This window comes from Entelurus aequoreus, linkage group LG25, assembly GCF_033978785.1.
Source record: "Entelurus aequoreus isolate RoL-2023_Sb linkage group LG25, RoL_Eaeq_v1.1, whole genome shotgun sequence".
NCBI classification, from domain to species: Eukaryota; Metazoa; Chordata; class Actinopteri; order Syngnathiformes; family Syngnathidae; genus Entelurus; species Entelurus aequoreus.
Genome location: NC_084755.1, coordinates 30381092 through 30401082, shown reverse-complemented (window position 1 = coordinate 30401082; position 19991 = coordinate 30381092). Strand labels below are relative to the sequence as shown.

General features: G+C 38.0%; 2 protein-coding genes across 9 annotated transcripts in view; one reads left to right on the top strand and one right to left on the bottom strand.

Annotated features, from left to right (window-relative positions):
• The window catches only part of caskin1 (CASK interacting protein 1), a 275600-nt gene that overhangs the window by 240633 nt on the left and 14976 nt on the right, over positions 1 to 19991 (top strand). For 4 of the 5 annotated variants that reach the window (XM_062036952.1, XM_062036950.1, XM_062036951.1 and 1 more), the window contains 6 exons: positions 6220 to 6321; positions 6418 to 6556; positions 10697 to 10840; positions 10908 to 12004; positions 18601 to 18870; positions 18990 to 19572. In XM_062036952.1, coding sequence (XP_061892936.1) covers positions 6220 to 6321; positions 6418 to 6556; positions 10697 to 10840; positions 10908 to 12004; positions 18601 to 18870; positions 18990 to 19572 — 2335 coding nt within the window. The remainder of the gene's footprint in view (positions 1 to 6219; positions 6322 to 6417; positions 6557 to 10696; positions 10841 to 10907; positions 12005 to 18600; positions 18871 to 18989; positions 19573 to 19991) is intronic. The other variant, XM_062036949.1, reaches the window with a different exon arrangement.
• Positions 1 to 19991, bottom strand: part of LOC133642635 (phosphoribosyl pyrophosphate synthase-associated protein 2) — a 327925-nt gene that overhangs the window by 297334 nt on the left and 10600 nt on the right. The gene's annotated exons all lie outside the window — the stretch shown is intronic.

Genomic DNA, 19991 nt, shown 5'->3' with positions numbered 1-19991 from the left:
AAAAAGGAAAGAAACGGCTCAGCAGGCGGGTCCAAACTTGTTCTACGTGTTCAGTAAATGAAAGTATGTTGGGGCTACTTTGACACATTTTGTACACTAAATCTTCAAAAAGGTCAATATATGCTAATATACAAAACAGCTTTGTGTTATATTGGACCAAGCAGATTAGTGTCATATCTAATAATATTTGAAGTTTTCATAAAATGCAGAGGGCCAATAACAATTAAGCTGCGGGCTGAAAATGTCCCCCGGGCCGCACTTTGGACATCCCTGCAGTCCAGCATACAAAACCCGTCAAGTCAGTCCTGCGAATAATCACAGTGAAATGCTGACTTTGCATCAGTGAGGTATTCTCTCGCTGAATGTTCTGAACCCGTTTCTATGCAAGGGCTGTATTGAGGTGTTGTTTGTGTCATGCTAGCTAGTCGGACATCTTTTTTTTTTTTAACTCCCAACTGCGAAGCCTTCCGACACATCTTTCATGTGAAATATCAGTTAGATCGCGGACTGTGTGTCAATCGACCGCCAGCCAGGCATTGAAAAAAATAAAAATTAGCACTCATAAATCTTCACTATAACGTCACTTTCGTCACTTGATTGACATTCGCGGCACCCGAGGGTCTTGTGATATGATGCTGGCTGCTGCCGGATCATTATTAAGAAAAAATGACCAACAGGAAGGTAAGAAACACTTTTTATTTCAGCTGTACCTCGCGTCAAAAGTCTAAAGACTGACCGCACGGTTCCTGTCTTCACAATAAAAGTGCTGCTCCATCCAGCCTGCGCTAACAAAATAAGAGTCTCCGAAAGCTAGCGCATACAAGCTAGCAAGCCACGGAGTTTACCGTCAATGTATTTCTTGTAAAGTGAGTAAAAAGGAGTATGGAAGCTGGACAAATAACCAGAAACCAACCACTTCAATGTGGTATTGGACAGAAAGGAGGACTTTTTTTCTCCTCCAAAATGGAAAATGGAAAATGTTGAAGTTGTCAGCACTACTGTGAATCTTGTCTGATTCCAATCAATGCAAGTCAACAGAATCAGGTAATACACCAACTTTTATTCTTGTCTTCATGAAAGAAAGGAATCTATATGTGTTAAACATGTTTGTATTTTGTACACCTTTAACTTGTTAACAAAAATGGCAAAATAAATAAATGTTATATATATATATATATATATATATATATATATATATATATATATATATATATATATATATATATATATATATATATATATATATATATATATATATATATATATATATATATATAGGGGTGCAACGGTACGCAAAAATGTCGGTTCGGTACGTACCTCGGTTTAGAGGTCACGGTTCGGTTCATTTTCGGTACAGTAAGAAAACAACAAAATATACATTTTTGGGTTATTTATTTACCAAATTTGCAAAATCTTCCACCAAAAATATTTTTCTTAGTGGAATATTTGATGTGAAGTAATCGGAACCCCCTTGGATAGGTCAATAATTCATAATAACATTGATTTTGATTCAATATTATGTTTTGAGCAATGACAGTTTGAAAGAAAAAAAAACAGCTTTGTTTTATTAGTCAACATTGCAACTTTTTCTAAATTACATTTCACCTTTAAGCTTTTTTATTTCACTTTTGTTATGTTTTTGTTTATTTTAATAGTATTTTTTAGAATGTGCCGTGGGCCTTTAAAACATTAGCTGTGGGCCGCAAATGGCCTCCGGGGCACACTTTTGACACCCCTGCTATAGATAATAAAAAATTAAATCTGATAAATCTATGGATTAAAAGCAGAGCCTGGCGACGCATGCGCGTTTATCATAACTCTCTCACTCTCTTTGTCTCTGCCCCTCCCTCACCTCCACAATTTATTTTGTTTTTAACCCCTTCTTAACCCTAAACGTACATTGAAAATACACGCAACCCTAACTCAAAATGCCGGACATTTGAGGCATTTAAGAAACTCCGCCCTGACAGCTCCGCAAAAGAGGACATGTCCGGTATAAAGAGGACGTATGGTCAGTCTATCGTAGCCTGTTAGCTGCTAGCATGCCGTGTGTTGTGCCTCGGTGTGCATTGTTTACACAACGTGCGTTACGATACTTAATATGTCCGTGTGGAAACTCGTTCGGTACACCTCCGAACCAAACCCCCCGTACCGAAACGGTTCAATACAAATACACGTACCGTTACACCCCTAATATATATATATATACATAAGAAGTAGATCACCTCGACTTGCCTGCTGAAAAAGTGTTAGTCACCACTGATTTAGAAGATTATCCAAACTACATTTAGCCGTATGTAATTTCAAATCGGTTATGCATGAGATATTTTGTATAAAACACGTACTCATTTCTTATTCCTCTTAAAGGTCAGACCTTGAAAGCTGCAAGTGGGATATTTCTGACTTTCCAGCGGTCTTGAATACAGCATTAGCTGACACCGTGTGTAGTTGTGTGAAAAAAAACACATTATAGTGTGAACTCCATATTGCTTCAATTCAGAATTAGAATAGAATGAAATAGAATGCACATGCCATGCTGGTATTTTCTGATTACATACCAAGTTTTGGCATCTTAATAATCCACGGCAGCGGTTCTCAAACTTTTCCCACCAAATGACCAACATTAAAAACCAACACTTAGACCTACTACTTAGCATAGTAGGTCTAAGTGTTCATTAAAAACAAGGCAGATGTTTTATTAAACATTAGTATTTAATATTTGTGGCCACAGTAACTTTATACAGAGTTTGAACAGTAACACTGTGTTTGAATATTTGTTTGGAGTACCACTGGAGTTACGTACACGTACCATTCTGAGAATCACTGATCTATGGGTGATGCAACACATTTAATTGAGCTTCAACCTTTATATAAGTCTTTTATATATAAGTCCACATATATACTTATACATGCTATAAGTATATATGTAATGTAGTAACACGTTCATAATAACACGTAATATTTACGTATTTTGCTCATTTTAGACATACGGCGGCATCACATTTGCTTTTCTATTCAACAATAACAAATACTACTAATCATGGCAGACTTCATGAGAGACAACAAAGACTACTTTGGGATAATTGATGATCCAGAACCTTGTATTTTTGAGCCTGAATATAAGGAGGATGACCTACAAGTTTTAGAAGCTAAGTGCTAAATAGATCCAGCTTTAGTGAAACACTTAGCATCAAGTAGCAATATTGCTAAGTGCTGAACAAGAAATACCAACAATGAATACAATAAAACAATAACTTACTGTACAATGTCTGCTCTCACTGAGATGCCAACTGATGGAATGTTTATACGTTATCGTTTGGATAAAGAATTAACCATAATCCTCACGCAGGTTTAAAAAAATAAATTTAAAAAAGTGCAGCAAAGGAGCGTCTTTTCAGCCTAAGTTGGATGTCAAAGTTGAACAACTTCTCGGTTTATGTCCACAACCTTCTACTATCCTGGTGAGAGGCGTGATTTAAAATCTAGAATGAACTTTCACCAACTCAGAGGCGATGCAGCAGCAGCAGCTCAGTATGCCATTATAGCAGCACAAGCTAGTTAGCTCTCTGTGATCACGGCACCGCTAACAATAGTTTGTCTGCGTTAGCGCTTACAATAACAATATCGCTAATACTTGGTTAACGTACAGTTGTGCTCATAAGTTTACATACCCTGGGAGGATTTATGATTTCTTGGCCATTCTTCAGAGAATATGAATGTTAACACAAAAACCTTTCTTCCACTCATGCTTAATGGTTGTGTGAAGCTATTTATTGGCAAACAACTGTGTTTACTCTTTTTAAATCTAAATGACAAAAGAAAGTACCCAAATGAACCTGCAGCTCATTTTTCTTCAAGTGCCTCCTTATTGTGCATCTTCAAACAGCCACACCACAATTTTTCAGAGAGTCCTGTATTTCAGCTGAAGTTATTTGTGGATTTTTCTTTGCATCTCGAACAATTTTCCTGGCTGAAATCTTTGCTGGTGTACCTGAATCCCTCATTTTCCACTTCTTAATCAGCGTTTGAACACTGCTGATTGGCATTCTCAATTCCTTTGATATCTTTTTATACCCCTTTCCTGTTTTATGCAGTTCAATTACCTTTTCTCGCAGATCCTTTGACAATTATTTTGCCTTCCCCATGACTCAGAATCCAGAAACATCTGTGCAGCACTGGATGAAAGATGCAATGGTCTGTCAGAAGCCCAGAAACTCACTGACCTTTTATACACACACATTACTTACAAACAAACAGGTCACAGGTGAGGATTGGAGCCTTGATTAGCCATTCAAACCTGTTTGTGTCGACTTTTGTGCATTTTATCAGATTTTGTATCAGTCACTGGGGTATGTAAACTTTTGATCAGGGTCATTTGGGTACTTTCTTTTGTCATTTTGATTTAAAAAGAGTAAACACAGTTGTTTGCCAATAAATAGCTTCACACAACCATTAAGCATGAGTGGAAGAAAGGTTCTCTGAAGAATGGCCAAGAAATCATAAATTCTCCCAGGGTATGTAAACTTATGAGCACGACTTTGTATATTTGGGGAGGCGTGGCTCGGTTGGTAGAGCGGCCGTGCCAGCCACACCGGTTTAAATGTAGCCTATAGATCAGGGGTCACCAACCTTTTTGAAACCAAGAGCTACTTCTTGGGTACTGATTAATGCGAAGGGCTACCAGTTTGATACACACTTAAATAAATTGCTAGAAATAGCCAATTTGCTCAATTTACCTTTAACTCTATGTTATTATTAATAATTAATGATATTTACACTTAATTGAACGGGTTAAAAGAGGAGAAAACAAGAAAAAAATGACAATTAAATTTTGAAACATAGTTTATCTTCAATTTCGACTCTTTAAAATTCAAAATTCAACCGAAAAAAAGAAGAGAAAAACTAGCTAATTCGAATCTTTTTGAAAAAATTAAAAAAAGAATTTATGGAACATCATTAGTAATTTTTCCTGATTAAGATTAATTTTAGAATTTTGATGACATGTTTTAAATAGGTTAAAATCCAATCTGCACTTTGTTAGAATATATAACAAATTGGACCAAGCTATATTTCTAACAAATCATTATTTCTTCTAGATTTTCCAGAACAAAAATTTTAAAAGAAATTCAAAATACTTTGAAATAAGATTTAAATTTGATTCTACAGATTTTCTAGATTTGCCAGAATAATTTTTTTGAATTTTAATCATAATAAGTTTGAAGAAATATTTCACAAATATTCTTCGTCGAAAAAACAGAAGCTAAATTGAAGAATTTAATTAAAATGTATGTATTATTTTTTACAATAAAATTTAAAAAAATTACTTGAACATTGATTTAAATTGTCAGGAAAGAAGAGGAAGGAATCTAAAAGGTAAAAAGGTATATGTGTTTAAAAATCCTAAAATTATTTTTAAGGTTGTATTTTATCTCTAAAATTGTCTTTCTGAAAGTTATAAGAAGCAAAGTAAAAAAATTAATGAATTTATTTAAACAAGTGAAGACCAAGTCTTTAAAATATTTTCTTGGATTTTCAAATTCTATTTGAGTTTTGTCTCTCTTAGAATTAAAAATGTCGGGCAAAGCGAGACCAGCTTGCTAGTAAATAAATACAATTTAAAAAATAGAGGCAGCTCACTGGTAAGTGCTGCTATTTGAGCTATTTTTAGAACAGGCCAGTGGGCTACTCATCTGGTCCTTACGGGCTACCTGGTGGCGGGCACCGCGTTGGTGACCCCTGCTATAGATGTATATAATGGGTTTCACTATGTAAAGCGCTTTGAGTCTCGAGAGAAAAAGCGCTATATAAATACAAATCACTGCTCAGGTCACGAGTTGTAAATGGAGTATTGTTGCCGGTTTTTGGATGTTTTTTTAGAGGGCTTTATAGGTTCAATATTGTACTCCGAGTATCTGCATTGTTAGCCACCTCTTGCTTGATGTATTTTACGAGTTAGAATGCATAAAAAAGGTCAAACGTGTTCTTGTCTTACCTAGGGATTGTGAACGATAGACACAATTTTAAAGTATTTCACTTCCATTGCATTTTGCAGACATTGTCCATCCTGTCTTTATTTTTCAAACATTTATTTCCGCTCCACGCTCTCTCTCTCGCTCTCTCTCTCGCTTTTGCTGCTATCGTGTGTGAGTGCGAACATGTGACTGCGATCCCGCACAAGCCGCCACCGTACACGACTTGCCTGCGTTGTGTGTTTTGTAGGATCTAACAGCTATTGGAGTAACGAAACCCGGCCACAGAAAGAAGATGGCGGCAGAGATTAACAAACTGAGTGTCACGGAGTGGCTGCCCGAGCAGAAGCCGGTGAGTAAAAAAAAATTAAAAAAAAGACATGTAATTAAGTCATTAAAAAGAAGCTATTCTAAGTTATGAGCTCCTTTGTTTCTGCTCTTCCTGTAGGCCAGTCTCGGAGAGTGGTTGTGCGCTATTGGTCTAAGTCAGTACCACCAGGTGTTGGTGCAGAACGGCTACGAGAACATCGACTTCATCACGGACATCACATGGGAGGACCTACAGGAAATAGGCATCACCAAACTGGGTAAGTCAAGTATGAGAACAAGGGTGCCCAAACCTTTTCCACTGAGAGCCACAGACTGATAAATTGAAGGATGTTGGGGCTATTTTTGTATTTTCACCTTCAAAACCATGACAATATATCAAGAAAATTGCAATTTGGGTCGAAATTTTGTGTGAATGCTGATGAGCCAAAGCCCAACAGAAATTTTAACAGTTAGCCCACTGGCAAGATGGCGTCTATTAACAAAAAATATGACTAATTTCTTGCTCCAAGCAAAAGTAGACTGACCATACGTCCTCTTTTCCCCGGACATGTCCTCTTTTGCGGGGCTGTCCGGGCTGAGTTTCTTAAATGCCTCAAATGTCCGGCATTTTGAGTCAGGGTTGCATGTATTTTCAATGTACGTTTAGGGTTGAGAAGGGGTTAAAAACAAAACAAATTGTGAAGGTGTGCGCAGGCACCAGCATTGGTGAGGGAGGGGCAGAGACAGAGAGAGCAAGAGAGTTATGATAAATGCGCATGCGTCGCCAGGCTCTGATTTTTATCCATAGATTTATCAAATTTTATTATCTATTGCAGGGATGTCAAAAGTGTGCCCCGGAGGCCATTTGTGGCCCACAGCTAATGTTTTAAAGGCCCACGGCACATTCTAAAAATACTATTAAAATAAACAAAAACATAACAAAAGTTAAATAAAAAAGCTTAAAGGTGAAAAGTAATTTAGAAAAAGTTGCAATGTTGACTAATAAAACAAAGCTTTTTTTTTTCTCTTTCAAACTGTCATTGCTCAAATGACAGTTTGAAAGAAAATCAATGTTATTATGAATTATTGACCTATCCAAGGTTCCGATTACGTCACATCAAATATTCCACTAAGAAAAATATTTTTGGTGGAAGATTTTGCATATTTTGTGTGTTTGCCATTAAAAACATAGTTTTGTTTGACAAAAAAGGGCGGAAAACAAACAAACAAAAAAACAACATAAAAATAACTAAAACATTTTGAAATGAGGGATGGATGTAAAGTTGATGTAGACTCCAGGGATTTAAAGCATTAAATATAAAATGTATGTATGGCCTGGCACACCATTATCATCATTTCATGACCCAAGCAAAACACTTTTTACACTTTTATACTGAAATAAATACACCTACAACTTATTCAATAAAAACATAGAAAAAACTACCAGCGGCGGTAAAGTTCAGATCCATGAAGGAAAGAAGAAAGTGAATGAATGTTTATAACTGAATACATTTACATATGTATACTAATTTGTTTTCTTTTTTTATTATTTTTTTAAATGAATTAAGTAACGTTTATGACAACCTTTTTCCAAAACACAATATAGAATGTGAGATATAACAGGATAATGCATACGCGTGGGACCCCATTTTGAAAATTCCTAGCGCCAACACTGCTGTCAACAGAAGAGAAAAAATGCTTTATTTAAATAAATATATTATTTATGAAGCAAGTTCGAGTATCATTGGCAAATTTTCACCTAGGCCTTGGCGTGCTGCCCGCCTTGGCACGCATATATGTCCTCTTTTTGGGATTTCAGAATATGGTCAGCCTAAGCAAAAGAGCTAGAAAAGCTAACATGCTAACAGTACAATGCTAAAATGCTAACAATAGTATGCTTACAGTTAGCATTAGTGAAATACTAAAATATATAACACTGAGGTATATAATGGCATAATGACTAAAAAAAAGAAGCTAGCATGCATGCTAAAATACCAACTGTAACATGCATCAAGTATCAAAATATATTACTCAGAGGTGCACATCTGAAAAATGTGTAAAAAAAAAAAAGAACGCTTAGCATGCATCAAATACCAAAATATGGCCTACAAAATTAGCTTAAAAAAAGCCAGCATGCTAAATGGTAGCATTTGTCAAAATATTTGACACTGATGTGTATGCCTGCAAAATTGGCAAAAAGAAAGCCAGCATGCTTAATATTAGAATGCTAACAATTGTCCCGCGGGCCCTTAAAAAAGTTAGTTACGCGCCGCAAATGGACTGCACTTTGGACACCCCTGTACTAGAATTTATTTTTGCATGACATTTATAGGACCTGCATCACTTTTAAAGCACCGCAAGGTCGAGCTCCATAGACTTTATCATTGATTTATTTTGTAAATAATTATTTAGTTACTTTGTTCAGTCTGTAAATGGTTAAATGTGATCACAATTTATCATTATTTGGGATCTTCTGATCAGGGTTTTATGTTGCCGATTCTGAAATCGATCATCCATGAGTGAGATTGGCCGATACCAATACCGATCACATGTATTATCTGTACATTTTAAAATGTATTTATGTTGAGTGCTGACAGTTTTACAATATCAACAAAGTATTTCAACAAGGTTTTGTTTCTCTTTTATGATACACAATTGTTTGAGCAAAACAAAGTCAATCATACACAATAACTAAACATCTACTACTCATTTAAATTATTTGGTTTTTGTCGTTCTGTGTCCAGGGAATTATTTTCTGAGTTAGTAAACATGAACAAAAACAACATCAAAAAAAGATTTTAAGAAAATAACAAAAAAATATCCATCTAATCGTTCCAGTATCGACTATATACCCTTGGTGTCGACACCACTTATTTATGGATCGATCCTCCCTCCTCTTACGTGTCCTCCACTGGCTGTGACAATGCTGAAACACCAACAGTTGTTATATAATCCTCTTTCTAGACTCTTTTATTTTGTTAAATTCCTGTTTACAACCGCTTACTTTCTGTTTCCATCGTCACCTAAACAAAATCCAAAACTACTAACTACTACTCATTTAATTTATTTGTTTTTTGCCCTCAAAGTCCTCCTGTGTCCGTCGAATTAATCTCTGAGTTTGTAAACAATAACAAAAATATTTTGAGAAAATAAAAATATCATCCCAATCACTAGTAATCGATCGTTTACTGACACCACATCTTGAGTGCCGTGTACTGACTGCGACAATTCCAACAGTTGCTGTTATATTATCCTCTTATTTTGCTGATTTCCTGTTGATTGCCACTTACTTTCTGCTGTAATATGCTTCCATCTTCACCTCTTAAACTTTACTGAGCACCTATTTCTTGGTGTTGTTTCAAGCTAGCTTAGCAGTTAGCTTAACCATTAGCATGCCCGCTCCTGACCTTGCTCTCGGTGTATAACATGTTTAGCCTTGTCCTCCAGTACTTAAGATTATGGCTGCAACAACTAATCGATTAAATCGATTAAAATCGATTATAAAAATAGTTGCCGATTAATTTAGTCATCGATTCGTTGGATCTATGCTATGCGCATGCACAGAGGCTACTTTTTTTTTATAAACCTTTATTTATAAACTGCAACATTTACAAACAGCTGAGAAACAATAATCAAAATAAGTATGGTGCCAGTATGCTGTTTTTTTTTCAATAAAATACTGGAAAGGATAGAAATGTAGTTTGTCTCTTTTATCCGATTATTAATCGATTAATCGAAGTAATAATCGACAGATTAATCGATTATCAAATTAGTTGTTAATTGCAGCTAGGGCTGCAACAACTAATCGATTAAATCGATTAAAATCGATTATAAAAATAGTTGCCGATTAATTTAGTCATCGATTCATTGGATCTATGCTATGCGTATGCGCAGAGGCTACTTTTTTTTAATTTTTTTTTTATAAACCTTTATTTATAAACTGCAACATTTACAAACAGCTGAGAAACAATAATTAAAATAAGTATGGTGCCAGTATGCTGGGTTTTTTTTCAATAAAATACTGGAAAGGATGGAATTGTAGTTTGTCTCTTTTATCCGATTATTAATCGATTGATCGAAGTAATAATCGACAGATTAATCGATTATCAAATTAGTTGTTGGTTGCAGCCCTACTTAAGATACTGTGTAATGTAGATGATTATTACTGTATTATCTTAGGGGAGCGACTCCACACTGTGTATAGAGACATATAATTAGCTGGGGGACAAAAATAGTGTCAGCGTTTGTGATCGGCATTAATCGCCAATGGCGATCACATACTTTTAACGAAAATCAGCCAATACTGATCGGTGATCGATTGATCGGCACATTCTTCATTATTATAGTAGCGATTCAATTATGTGAAAGTGAGATTATCCCGTTGGGTGACTATCATTTACAATTTCATCCGGTTTTAGGCCATCAGAAGAAGCTAATGTTGGCGGTGAAAAGACTCGCTGAAATGCAGCGGAATTCAGATGGGCGGGGCTCCCTGAGAAAGAAGCCCCCGCCCATCACGCAGCAACAGGAAGTGATCTCAATGGACAGCCCGCCCCCAGACGGTGAGTACACAGGTGAACATCTTGCACCCCCCAGACGACATGTGAGATCTTTGTTGTTTCTCCCCAGACGTGACGTCTCCAAAGATGAGCACCTTCCAGGACAGCGAGCTGAGTAGCGAGCTCCAGAACGCCATGACCCATTCGGCTCAGCCCGCACGGACTCCCAGCAAGGACCCCGATGACGTGAACGCCGTCGTCGGAGGACCGCCGAAGAAGGAGGCGAGGACGATGAGGCAGCAGAGCAGCCAAGGAAGCTCCTCCTCCCACAGGAGCAGCGCCTCGTCTCAAGGCAAACACCGCCACGCCCACTCCCAGCCCGCGCCGCCTTACACGCCGCCTCACACGCCGACCAAGACCAGGACGTCCTCCTCCTCCTCCTCCGCCTCCTCCGTGCAGAGCACTTCCTCCCCTCAGTCCAAGCACAAGGTGTCCCCGCAGTTCCTTCAAGGTGAAAGGCCTCATTCACCGCGCTCGCACCCGCCTCAGTCTCCAAACAGTCGCAGCGTTCCCGTCCAGTCCCCGCACCACCCTCAGAACCAGGAAACGAGCGATGGCGCACAACCGCAGCTCCCCCTGCTTTGCCTCCCGCCGGAGGCCGAGCCGGCAGATGGCGACGAGGCCGATTCCTCCGCACTCCAGAAGAAACGAGCCCACAGTCTCACCCGGCACGCTGTGTCAGATGGCGAGTGTGACGAGAGGACGGTGGGAGGAGGAGGGGGAAGGAGCGGCGAGGCGGAGGCGGCCTCCAGCCTGGGCTCCAACATCAGAGCGGACGGCGGTAAATACGCCACGGTTACGCACCGTGTCAGCCGCAGCCACTCCGTCCGCAACCAGGACAAAACGATCGCCCGCCATCAGCCCATCACTTTGCGGCAGAAGAAGAAAGGTCCGCCTCCGCCCCCGCCCAAACGCTCAAGCTCGGCTATCTCCTCCTCCAACCTCTCAGAAGGGACCGCGCAGCCGGCGGTGGCGAACACCACCGGCGGGATGCTGGATGTGCCTTACCACCAGCAGCGGCGGGCCAGCGATGTGGGCGTGTCGGCGGAGACGGCCGCCGTGGAGACAAACAGCATGGGCAGTGTGAGGAGCATCGCCGCCATGCTGGAAATGTCCTCCATCGGGGGCGGGGCCAAAGGGATGGCGCTGCAGCAGAACTTCCTGCAGGTGTGTTCAGAACCGGCGTGACTCCACCTTGTTGTCAGGTTTCTTTCAGGCGGAGAAAAGGCCATCGGTCCTTGACATCCTATTAAAGCGATCGCTCCTCTATCAAGTAATTAAGGACCAGCTTGTTCAATGAAAATAATCCCGACTGGAAATAATCCACTAAAATGGAGAATTTTTTGTGACACAGCAAGCGAGGACATGACCAAAGTAATGTGCTCACCACTCTTCCAACTCATTAATGACATTGACAACCTTGCGCTACTTAAATAATCAACGTGACTAAAACAATCCACTAAATCAGAGAAATTGCAGTAAAACAACATGCTACAGCATGTCATCTAATTCATGTGATCTCCAAACTTGCAAGTACGTAATGACACCGGAAACCTTGTGCAATTGAAATAATCAAAACAATTTCAAATAAGGCTGGAAATAATTCACTAAATCAGAGAAATTGCTGTAAAACAGCATGTCTTCCAATTAATGCGATCTCCGAACTTGCAAGTAAATAATGACACCGGAAACCTTGCACTATTTAAATAATCAAAACGACTAAAATAATCCACTAAATCAGAGAAATTGCAGTAAAACAACATGCTCCAGCATGTCATCTAATTCATGTGATCTCCAAACTTGCAAGTACGTAATGACACCGGAAACCTTGTGCAATTGAAATAATCAAAACAATTTCAAATAAGGCTGGAAATAATTCACTAAATCAGAGAAATTGCTGTAAAACAGCATGTCTTCCAATTAATGTGATCTCCGAACTTGCAAGTAAATAATGACACCGGAAACCTTGCACTATTTAAATAATCAAAACGACTAAAATAATCCACTAAATCAGAGAAATTGCAGTAAAACAACATGCTCCAGCATGTCATCTAATTCATGTGATCTCCAAACTTGCAAGTAAATAATGACACCGGAAACCTTGTTCAATTGAAATAATCAAAACAATTTCAAATAAGGCTGCAAATAATTCACTAAATCAGAGAAATTGCTGTAAGACAGCACGTCTTCTAATTAATGCGATCTCCAAACTTGCAAGTAAATAATGACAGCGGAAACCTTGCACTATTTAAATAATCAAAACGACTAAAATAATCCACTAAATCAGAGAAATTGCAGTAAAACAACATGCTCCAGCATGTCATCTAATTCATGTGATCTCCAAACTTGCAAGTAAATAATGACACCGGAAACCTTGTTCAATTGAAATAATCAAAACAATTTCAAATAAGGCTGCAAATAATTCACTAAATCAGAGAAATTGCAGTAAGACAGCACGTCTTCTAATTAATGCGATCTCCAAACTTGCAAGTAAATAATGACAGCGGAAACCTTGCACTATTTAAATAATAAAAACGACTAAAATAATCCACTAAATCAGAGAAATTGCAGTAAAACAACATGCTACAGCATGTCATCTAATTAATGTGATCTCCAAACTGGCAAGTACGTAATGACACTGGAAACCTTGTGCAATTTAAATAATCAAAACAATTTCAAATAAGGCTGGAAATAATTCACTAAATCAGAGAAATTGCTGTAAAACAGCATGTCTTCCAATTAATGCGATCTCCGAACTTGCAAGTAAATAATGACAGCGGAAACCTTGCACTATTCAAATAATCAAAACTACTAAAATAATCCACTAAATCAGAGAAATTGCAGTAAAACAACATGCGCCAGCACGTCTTCTAATTAATGCGATCTCCAAACTTGCAAGTAAATAATGACAGCGGAAACCTTGCACTATTTAAATAATCAAAACGACTAAAATAATCCACTAAATCAGAGAAATTGCAGTAAAAGAACATGCTCCAGCATGTCATCTAATTCATGTGATCTCCAAACTTGCAAGTAAATAATGACACCGGAAACCTTGTTCAATTGAAATAATCAAAACAATTTCAAATAAGGCTGCAAATAATTCACTAAATCAGAGAAATTGCTGTAAGACAGCACGTCTTCTAATTAATGCAATCTCCAAACTTGCAAGTAAATAATGACAGCGGAAACCTTGCACTATTTAAATAATAAAAACGACTAAAATAATCCACTAAATCAGAGAAATTGCAGTAAAACAACATGCTCCAGCATGTCATCTAATTCATGTGATCTCCAAACTTGCAAGTAAATAATGACACCGGAAACCTTGTTCAATTGAAATAATCAAAACAATTTCAAATAAGGCTGCAAATAATTCACTAAATCAGAGAAATTGCAGTAAGACAGCACGCCTTCTAATTAATGCGATCTCCAAACTTGCAAGTAAATAATGACAGCGGAAACCTTGCACTATTTAAATAATAAAAACGACTAAAATAATCCACTAAATCAGAGAAATTGCAGTAAAACAACATGCTACAGCATGTCATCTAATTAATGTGATCTCCAAACTTGCAAGTAAATAATGACACCGGAAACCTTGTTCAATTGAAATAATCAAAACAATTTCAAATAAGGCTGCAAATAATTCACTAAATCAGAGAAATTGCAGTAAGACAGCACGTCTTCTAATTAATGCGATCTCCAAACTTGCAAGTAAATAATGACAGCGGAAACCTTGCACTATTTAAATAATAAAAACGACTAAAATAATCCATTAAATCAGAGAAATTGCACTAAAACAACATGCTACAGCATGTCATCTAATTAATGTGATCTCCAAACTTGCAAGTACGTAATGACACTGGAAACCTTGTGCAATTTAAATAATCAAAACAATTTCAAATAAGGCTGGAAATAATACACTAAATCAGAGAAATTGCTGTAAGACAGCATGTCTTCTAATTAATGCGATCTCCAAACTTGCAAGTAAATAATGACAGCGGAAACCTTGCACTATTTAAATAATCAAAACTACTAAAATAATCCACTAAATCAGAGAAATTGCAGTAAAACAACATGCTACAGCACGTCATCTAATTCATGTGATCTCCAAACTTGCAAGTACGTAATGACACCGGAAACCTTGTGCAATTGAAATCATCAAAACAATTTCAAATAAGGCTGGAAATAATTCACTAAATCAGAGAAATTGCTGTAAAACAGCATGTCTTCTAATTAATGCGATCTCCAAACTTGCAAGTAAATAATGACAGCGGAAACCTTGCACTATATAAATAATCAAAACGACTAAAATAATCCACTAAATCCGAGAAATTGCAGTAAAACAACATGCTCCAGCATGTCATCTAATTAATGTGATCTCCACACTTGCAAGTCAATAATGACAGCGGAAACCTTGCACTAATTAAATAATCAAAACGACTAAAATAATCAGAGTAATTGCTCTAACACAGCAGGCTAAAAATAAGACATCCAATTAAAGCGATCGCTCCTCTAGCAAGTAATTAATGACAGCGGCAAGCTTGTTCAATGAAAATAATCACGACTAGAAATAATCCACTAAAACAAGACATCTAATTAATGTGATCACCAAACTTGTAAGTAATTGATGACAGCATCAATCTTCAATGAAAATAATCACACCGACTCCAAATAAGACCGGGATTAATCCACTGAATTGGAGAAATTCTAGTGACACAGCAAGCTAGAACATGTCATCTAATTAATGCGGCCGCCCACTTTTGCAAGTAATTAATTATCAAACTTGTGCAATTTAAATAATCAAAAAGATTTCAAAAAACATTAGAACTAATCCACTAAATCACAGAAAATGTTGTAAAATGGAAGACTAGAATGTGGCATCTAATTAATGTGGTCGCCCCTCTTGCAACATTGCCAAACTTGTGCAATCTAAATATTGAAAACGACTAAAATAATCCACAAAACAAAGAAATTGCTGTACCAGAGCCGGCTAGAACAAGTCATCCAATTAATATGATCGTTCTTCTTGCAAGTAATTAATGATAGCGGCAATCTTGTGCAATTGAAATAATTACGACGACTCCAAATATCAATCAATCAATCAATCAATGTTTATTTATATAGCCCTAAATCACATGTGTCTCAAAGGGCTGCACAACCCAGAACGACATCCTTGGTACAGAGCCCACATACGGGCAAGGAAAAACTCACCCCAGTAAAACTGGAAATAAGACAGTAAATCAGTGAAATTGCTGTAAAACAGCAGGCTAGAACATTTCATTTAATTAATGTGATCGCTTCTCTTGCAAGCAATTAATGATAGGGGAAACCTTGTGCTATTTAAATAATATAAACAACTCCAAATAAGACTGGAAATAATCAACTAAATCATAGAAATCGCTGTGACATTGCAGGCTAAAACAAGCAATCCAATTAATGCAATTGTCCTCTAACAAGTAATTGATGACACTGTCACCAAATCAAAGAGCAGGCTAGAACAAGTCATCAACAAGTAATTAACAACAGCAACAATCTTGTGCAATTAAAATAATTACAACAACTCTAAATAAAACAGGAAATAATCCACCAAATCAGAGAAATTGCTGTAAAACAGCAGGCTAGAACATGTCATTTAATTAATGTTTTGCTCCTCTTGCACGTAATTGACAGCGGCAATCTTCTGCAATTGAGATAATCAGAACAACTAAAACAGTCCAGTAAATAGGAGAAAATGCTGTAAAAAGCAAGCTAGAACATCACCTAATTAATGTGACCGCCAAACTTGCAAGTAATAAATGACAGTGGAAACCTTGTGCTATCTAAATACTCTAAACAACTCTAAGTAAGACTGGAAAAAATCTTCTAAATCAGAGAAATCGCTGTGACATTGCAGGTTAAAAAAGCCATCCAATTAATGCAATTGCTCCTCTAGCAAGTAATTGATGACACTGTCAATCTTCAATGAAAATAATCACAACGACTAAATAAAAATGGAAATAATCCACTAAATTGGAGAGATTCTAGTGTCCCAGCAAGCTACAACATGTCATCTAATTGAAGCGGCCACCCACACTTGCAAGTAATTAATTGGCAAACTTGTGCAATTTAAAAATTCTAAACTATTAGAACTATTAGAAACTATTAAACTAGTTCTAAATAATACTGGAAATAATCTACTAAACCAGAGAAATTGCAGTAATACAGCAGGCTAAAAGTAATCTAATTATTGTGATCGCTCTTCTTGCAAGTAAATAATGACAGCGGCAAATTGTGTAATTTAAATAATCATAACGACTCAAAATAAAACTGTAAATAATCCACTAAATTGGAGAGATTCTAGTGTCCCAGCAAGCTACAACATGTCATCTAATTTGAAGCGGCCACCCACACTTGCAAGTAATTAATTTGCAAACTTGTGCAATTTAAAAATTCGAAACAATTAGAAAATATTAAACAAGTTCTAAATAATACTGGAAATAATCTACTAAACCAGAGAAATTGCAGTAACACAGCAGGCTAAAAGTCATCTAATTATTGTGATCGCTCTTCTTGCAAGTAAATAATGACAGCGGCAAATTGTGTAATTTAAATAATCATAACGACTCAAAATAAGACTGGAAATAATCCACTAAATTGGAGAGATTCTAGTGTCCCAGCAAGCTACAACATGTCATCTAATTTGAAGCGGCCACCCACACTTGCAAGTAATTAATTTGCAAACTTGTGCAATTTAAAAATTCGAAACTATTAGAAAATATTAAATAAGTTCTAAATAATACTGGAAATAATCTACTAAACCAGAGAAATTGCAGTAACACAGCAGGCTAAAAGTCATCTAATTATTGTGATCGCTCTTCTTGCAAGTAAATAATGACAGCGGCAAATTTTGTAATTTAAATAATCATAACGACTCAAAATAAGACTGGAAATAATCCACTAAATTGGAGAGATTCTAGTGTCCCAGCAAGCTACAACATGTCATCTAATTTGAAGCGGCCACCCACACTTGCAAGTAATTAATTTGCAAACTTGTGCAATTTAAAATTTCGAAACTATTAGAAAATATTAAACTAGTTCTAAATAATACTGGAAATAATCTACTAAACCAGAGAAATTGCAGTAATACAGCAGGCTAAAAGTCATCTAATTATTGTGATCGCTCTTCTTGCAAGTAAATAATGACAGCGGCAAATTGTGTAATTTAAATAATCATAACGACTCAAAATAAGACTGGAAATAATCCACTAAATTGGAGAGATTCTAGTGACACAGCAGGCTACAACATGTCATCTAATTGAAGCGACCACCCACACTTGCAAGTAATTAATTGGCAAACCTGTGCAATTTAAAAATTCTAAACTATTAGAACTATTACAAACTATTAAACTAGTTCTAAATAATACTGGAAATAATCTACTAAACCAGAGAAATTGCTGTAACACAGCAGGCTAAAAGCCATCTAATTATTGTGATCGCTCTTCTTGCAAGTAAATAATGACAGCGGCAAATTGTGTAATTTAAATAATCATAACGACTCAAAGAAAGTCTGGAAATAATCCACTAAATTGGAGAGATTCTAGTGTCTCAGCAAGCTACAACATGTCATCTAATTGAAGCGGCCACCCACACTTGCAAGTAATTAATTGTAAAACGTGCAATTGAAATAATCCAAATGCATGTGCAGGTGTGTTCGGACCCGACATTCCACGAACATGCGATCACGGTGTGACGCCACCTTGTTGTCGGGTTTCTTTCAGGCGGGGAAAACGCGCGAAACCATCGGTCTGGACGGGGAAGTCGTGAACCGACGACGGACCATCAGCGGGCCCGTGATGGAGCTGGTGGCGGCGGCCCGGCGCGAGCAACCGCCGCCGTCTGTCATTTCCCAGCCGGAATCCTCCCCGCCGCCTGTGACTGCGCCTTCCCTCAACCCAAGCCCTGGAGACAGCTGCAGTTCTTCTGAACACCTGCCCTTCGCCGAGGAGGGAAGCATGACCATTCGCCGACAAGGACGAGGAGACGGACAGGTAGTTATCTCTAAATGTTGCTTGATGTCGTAGACTTTATTTGTGCACATTCAGCAATTTCTATGTTGTGACTGTTGCAAAAATCCCCCCTTGCCACGGACGTATGAATTTTCCGTTAGTGTGTATTTTGTGTCTGCCTGCAGGGTGACGGCGCGGGTCACCCGGGAGATTGCGGATACTCCCAGGAAGACATCTCCAGGGTGGAGCCCACCGCCACGTTAAAGCGACGACCCCGCGGCTCCAAGACCCACCCTAACGGCTCAGACTTCACGCTCCAAGAGTCGTCCACCGTCAAGCGGAGGCCAAAGAGCCGCGACAAGGAGCCGGAGGGCTACACGGACCTCGCCGGGCCCAACGGAGAACCGCCAGGTAGCGAGCCCCCAAACACCTCGCAGCCAGTACCTTACCAGAACGGCACAGCCACCGTGAAACGCCGCCCGGTGTCCGACGTCGGCGTGACGGAGCAGCCTCAACCTCAAACCCAACCGCAATCCCAAGTGACAGATGTTCCTCGAAGGGACAGTTCGGACCAAGGAGCTCCGGTGGGCAATGAAGGCGCTCTATTCAAAAAACCAAAGCCGCCGGTCTCCCCAAAGCCAGTTGTGGCACAGATCAAGAGACAAGGGGGCCCTCAGAACCCCCAACAGACCGCATCCAACAAGAGAGTCCCTCTGCCAGGACCGGGCACACCTGGCAGTCCAGGTGGGAATGTGTGTATAGTTGGCGAGGAGGTGGAGATAAATCGTTATCTCCATGGGTTACATTAAATAAGGCAAGCAATTACCTGTATAGATAAGATGCTGGAAATAATCCACTAAATCAAAGAAATAAAACAGCAAGCTAGAACATGTCATTTAATAAATGTGATTGCCTCTCTTGCAAGTACAAACCCTATTTCCATATGAGTTGGGAAATTGGGCTAGATGTAAATATAAACAGAATACAATGATTTGCAAATCATTTTCAACCCATAATCAGTTGAATATGCTACAAAGACAACATATTTGATGTTCAAACTCATAAACATTTGTTTTTGTGCAAATAATCATTAACTTTAGAATTTGTATAGATAGATGCTGGAAATAATCCACTAAATCAAAGAAATTGCTGTAACGGAACAA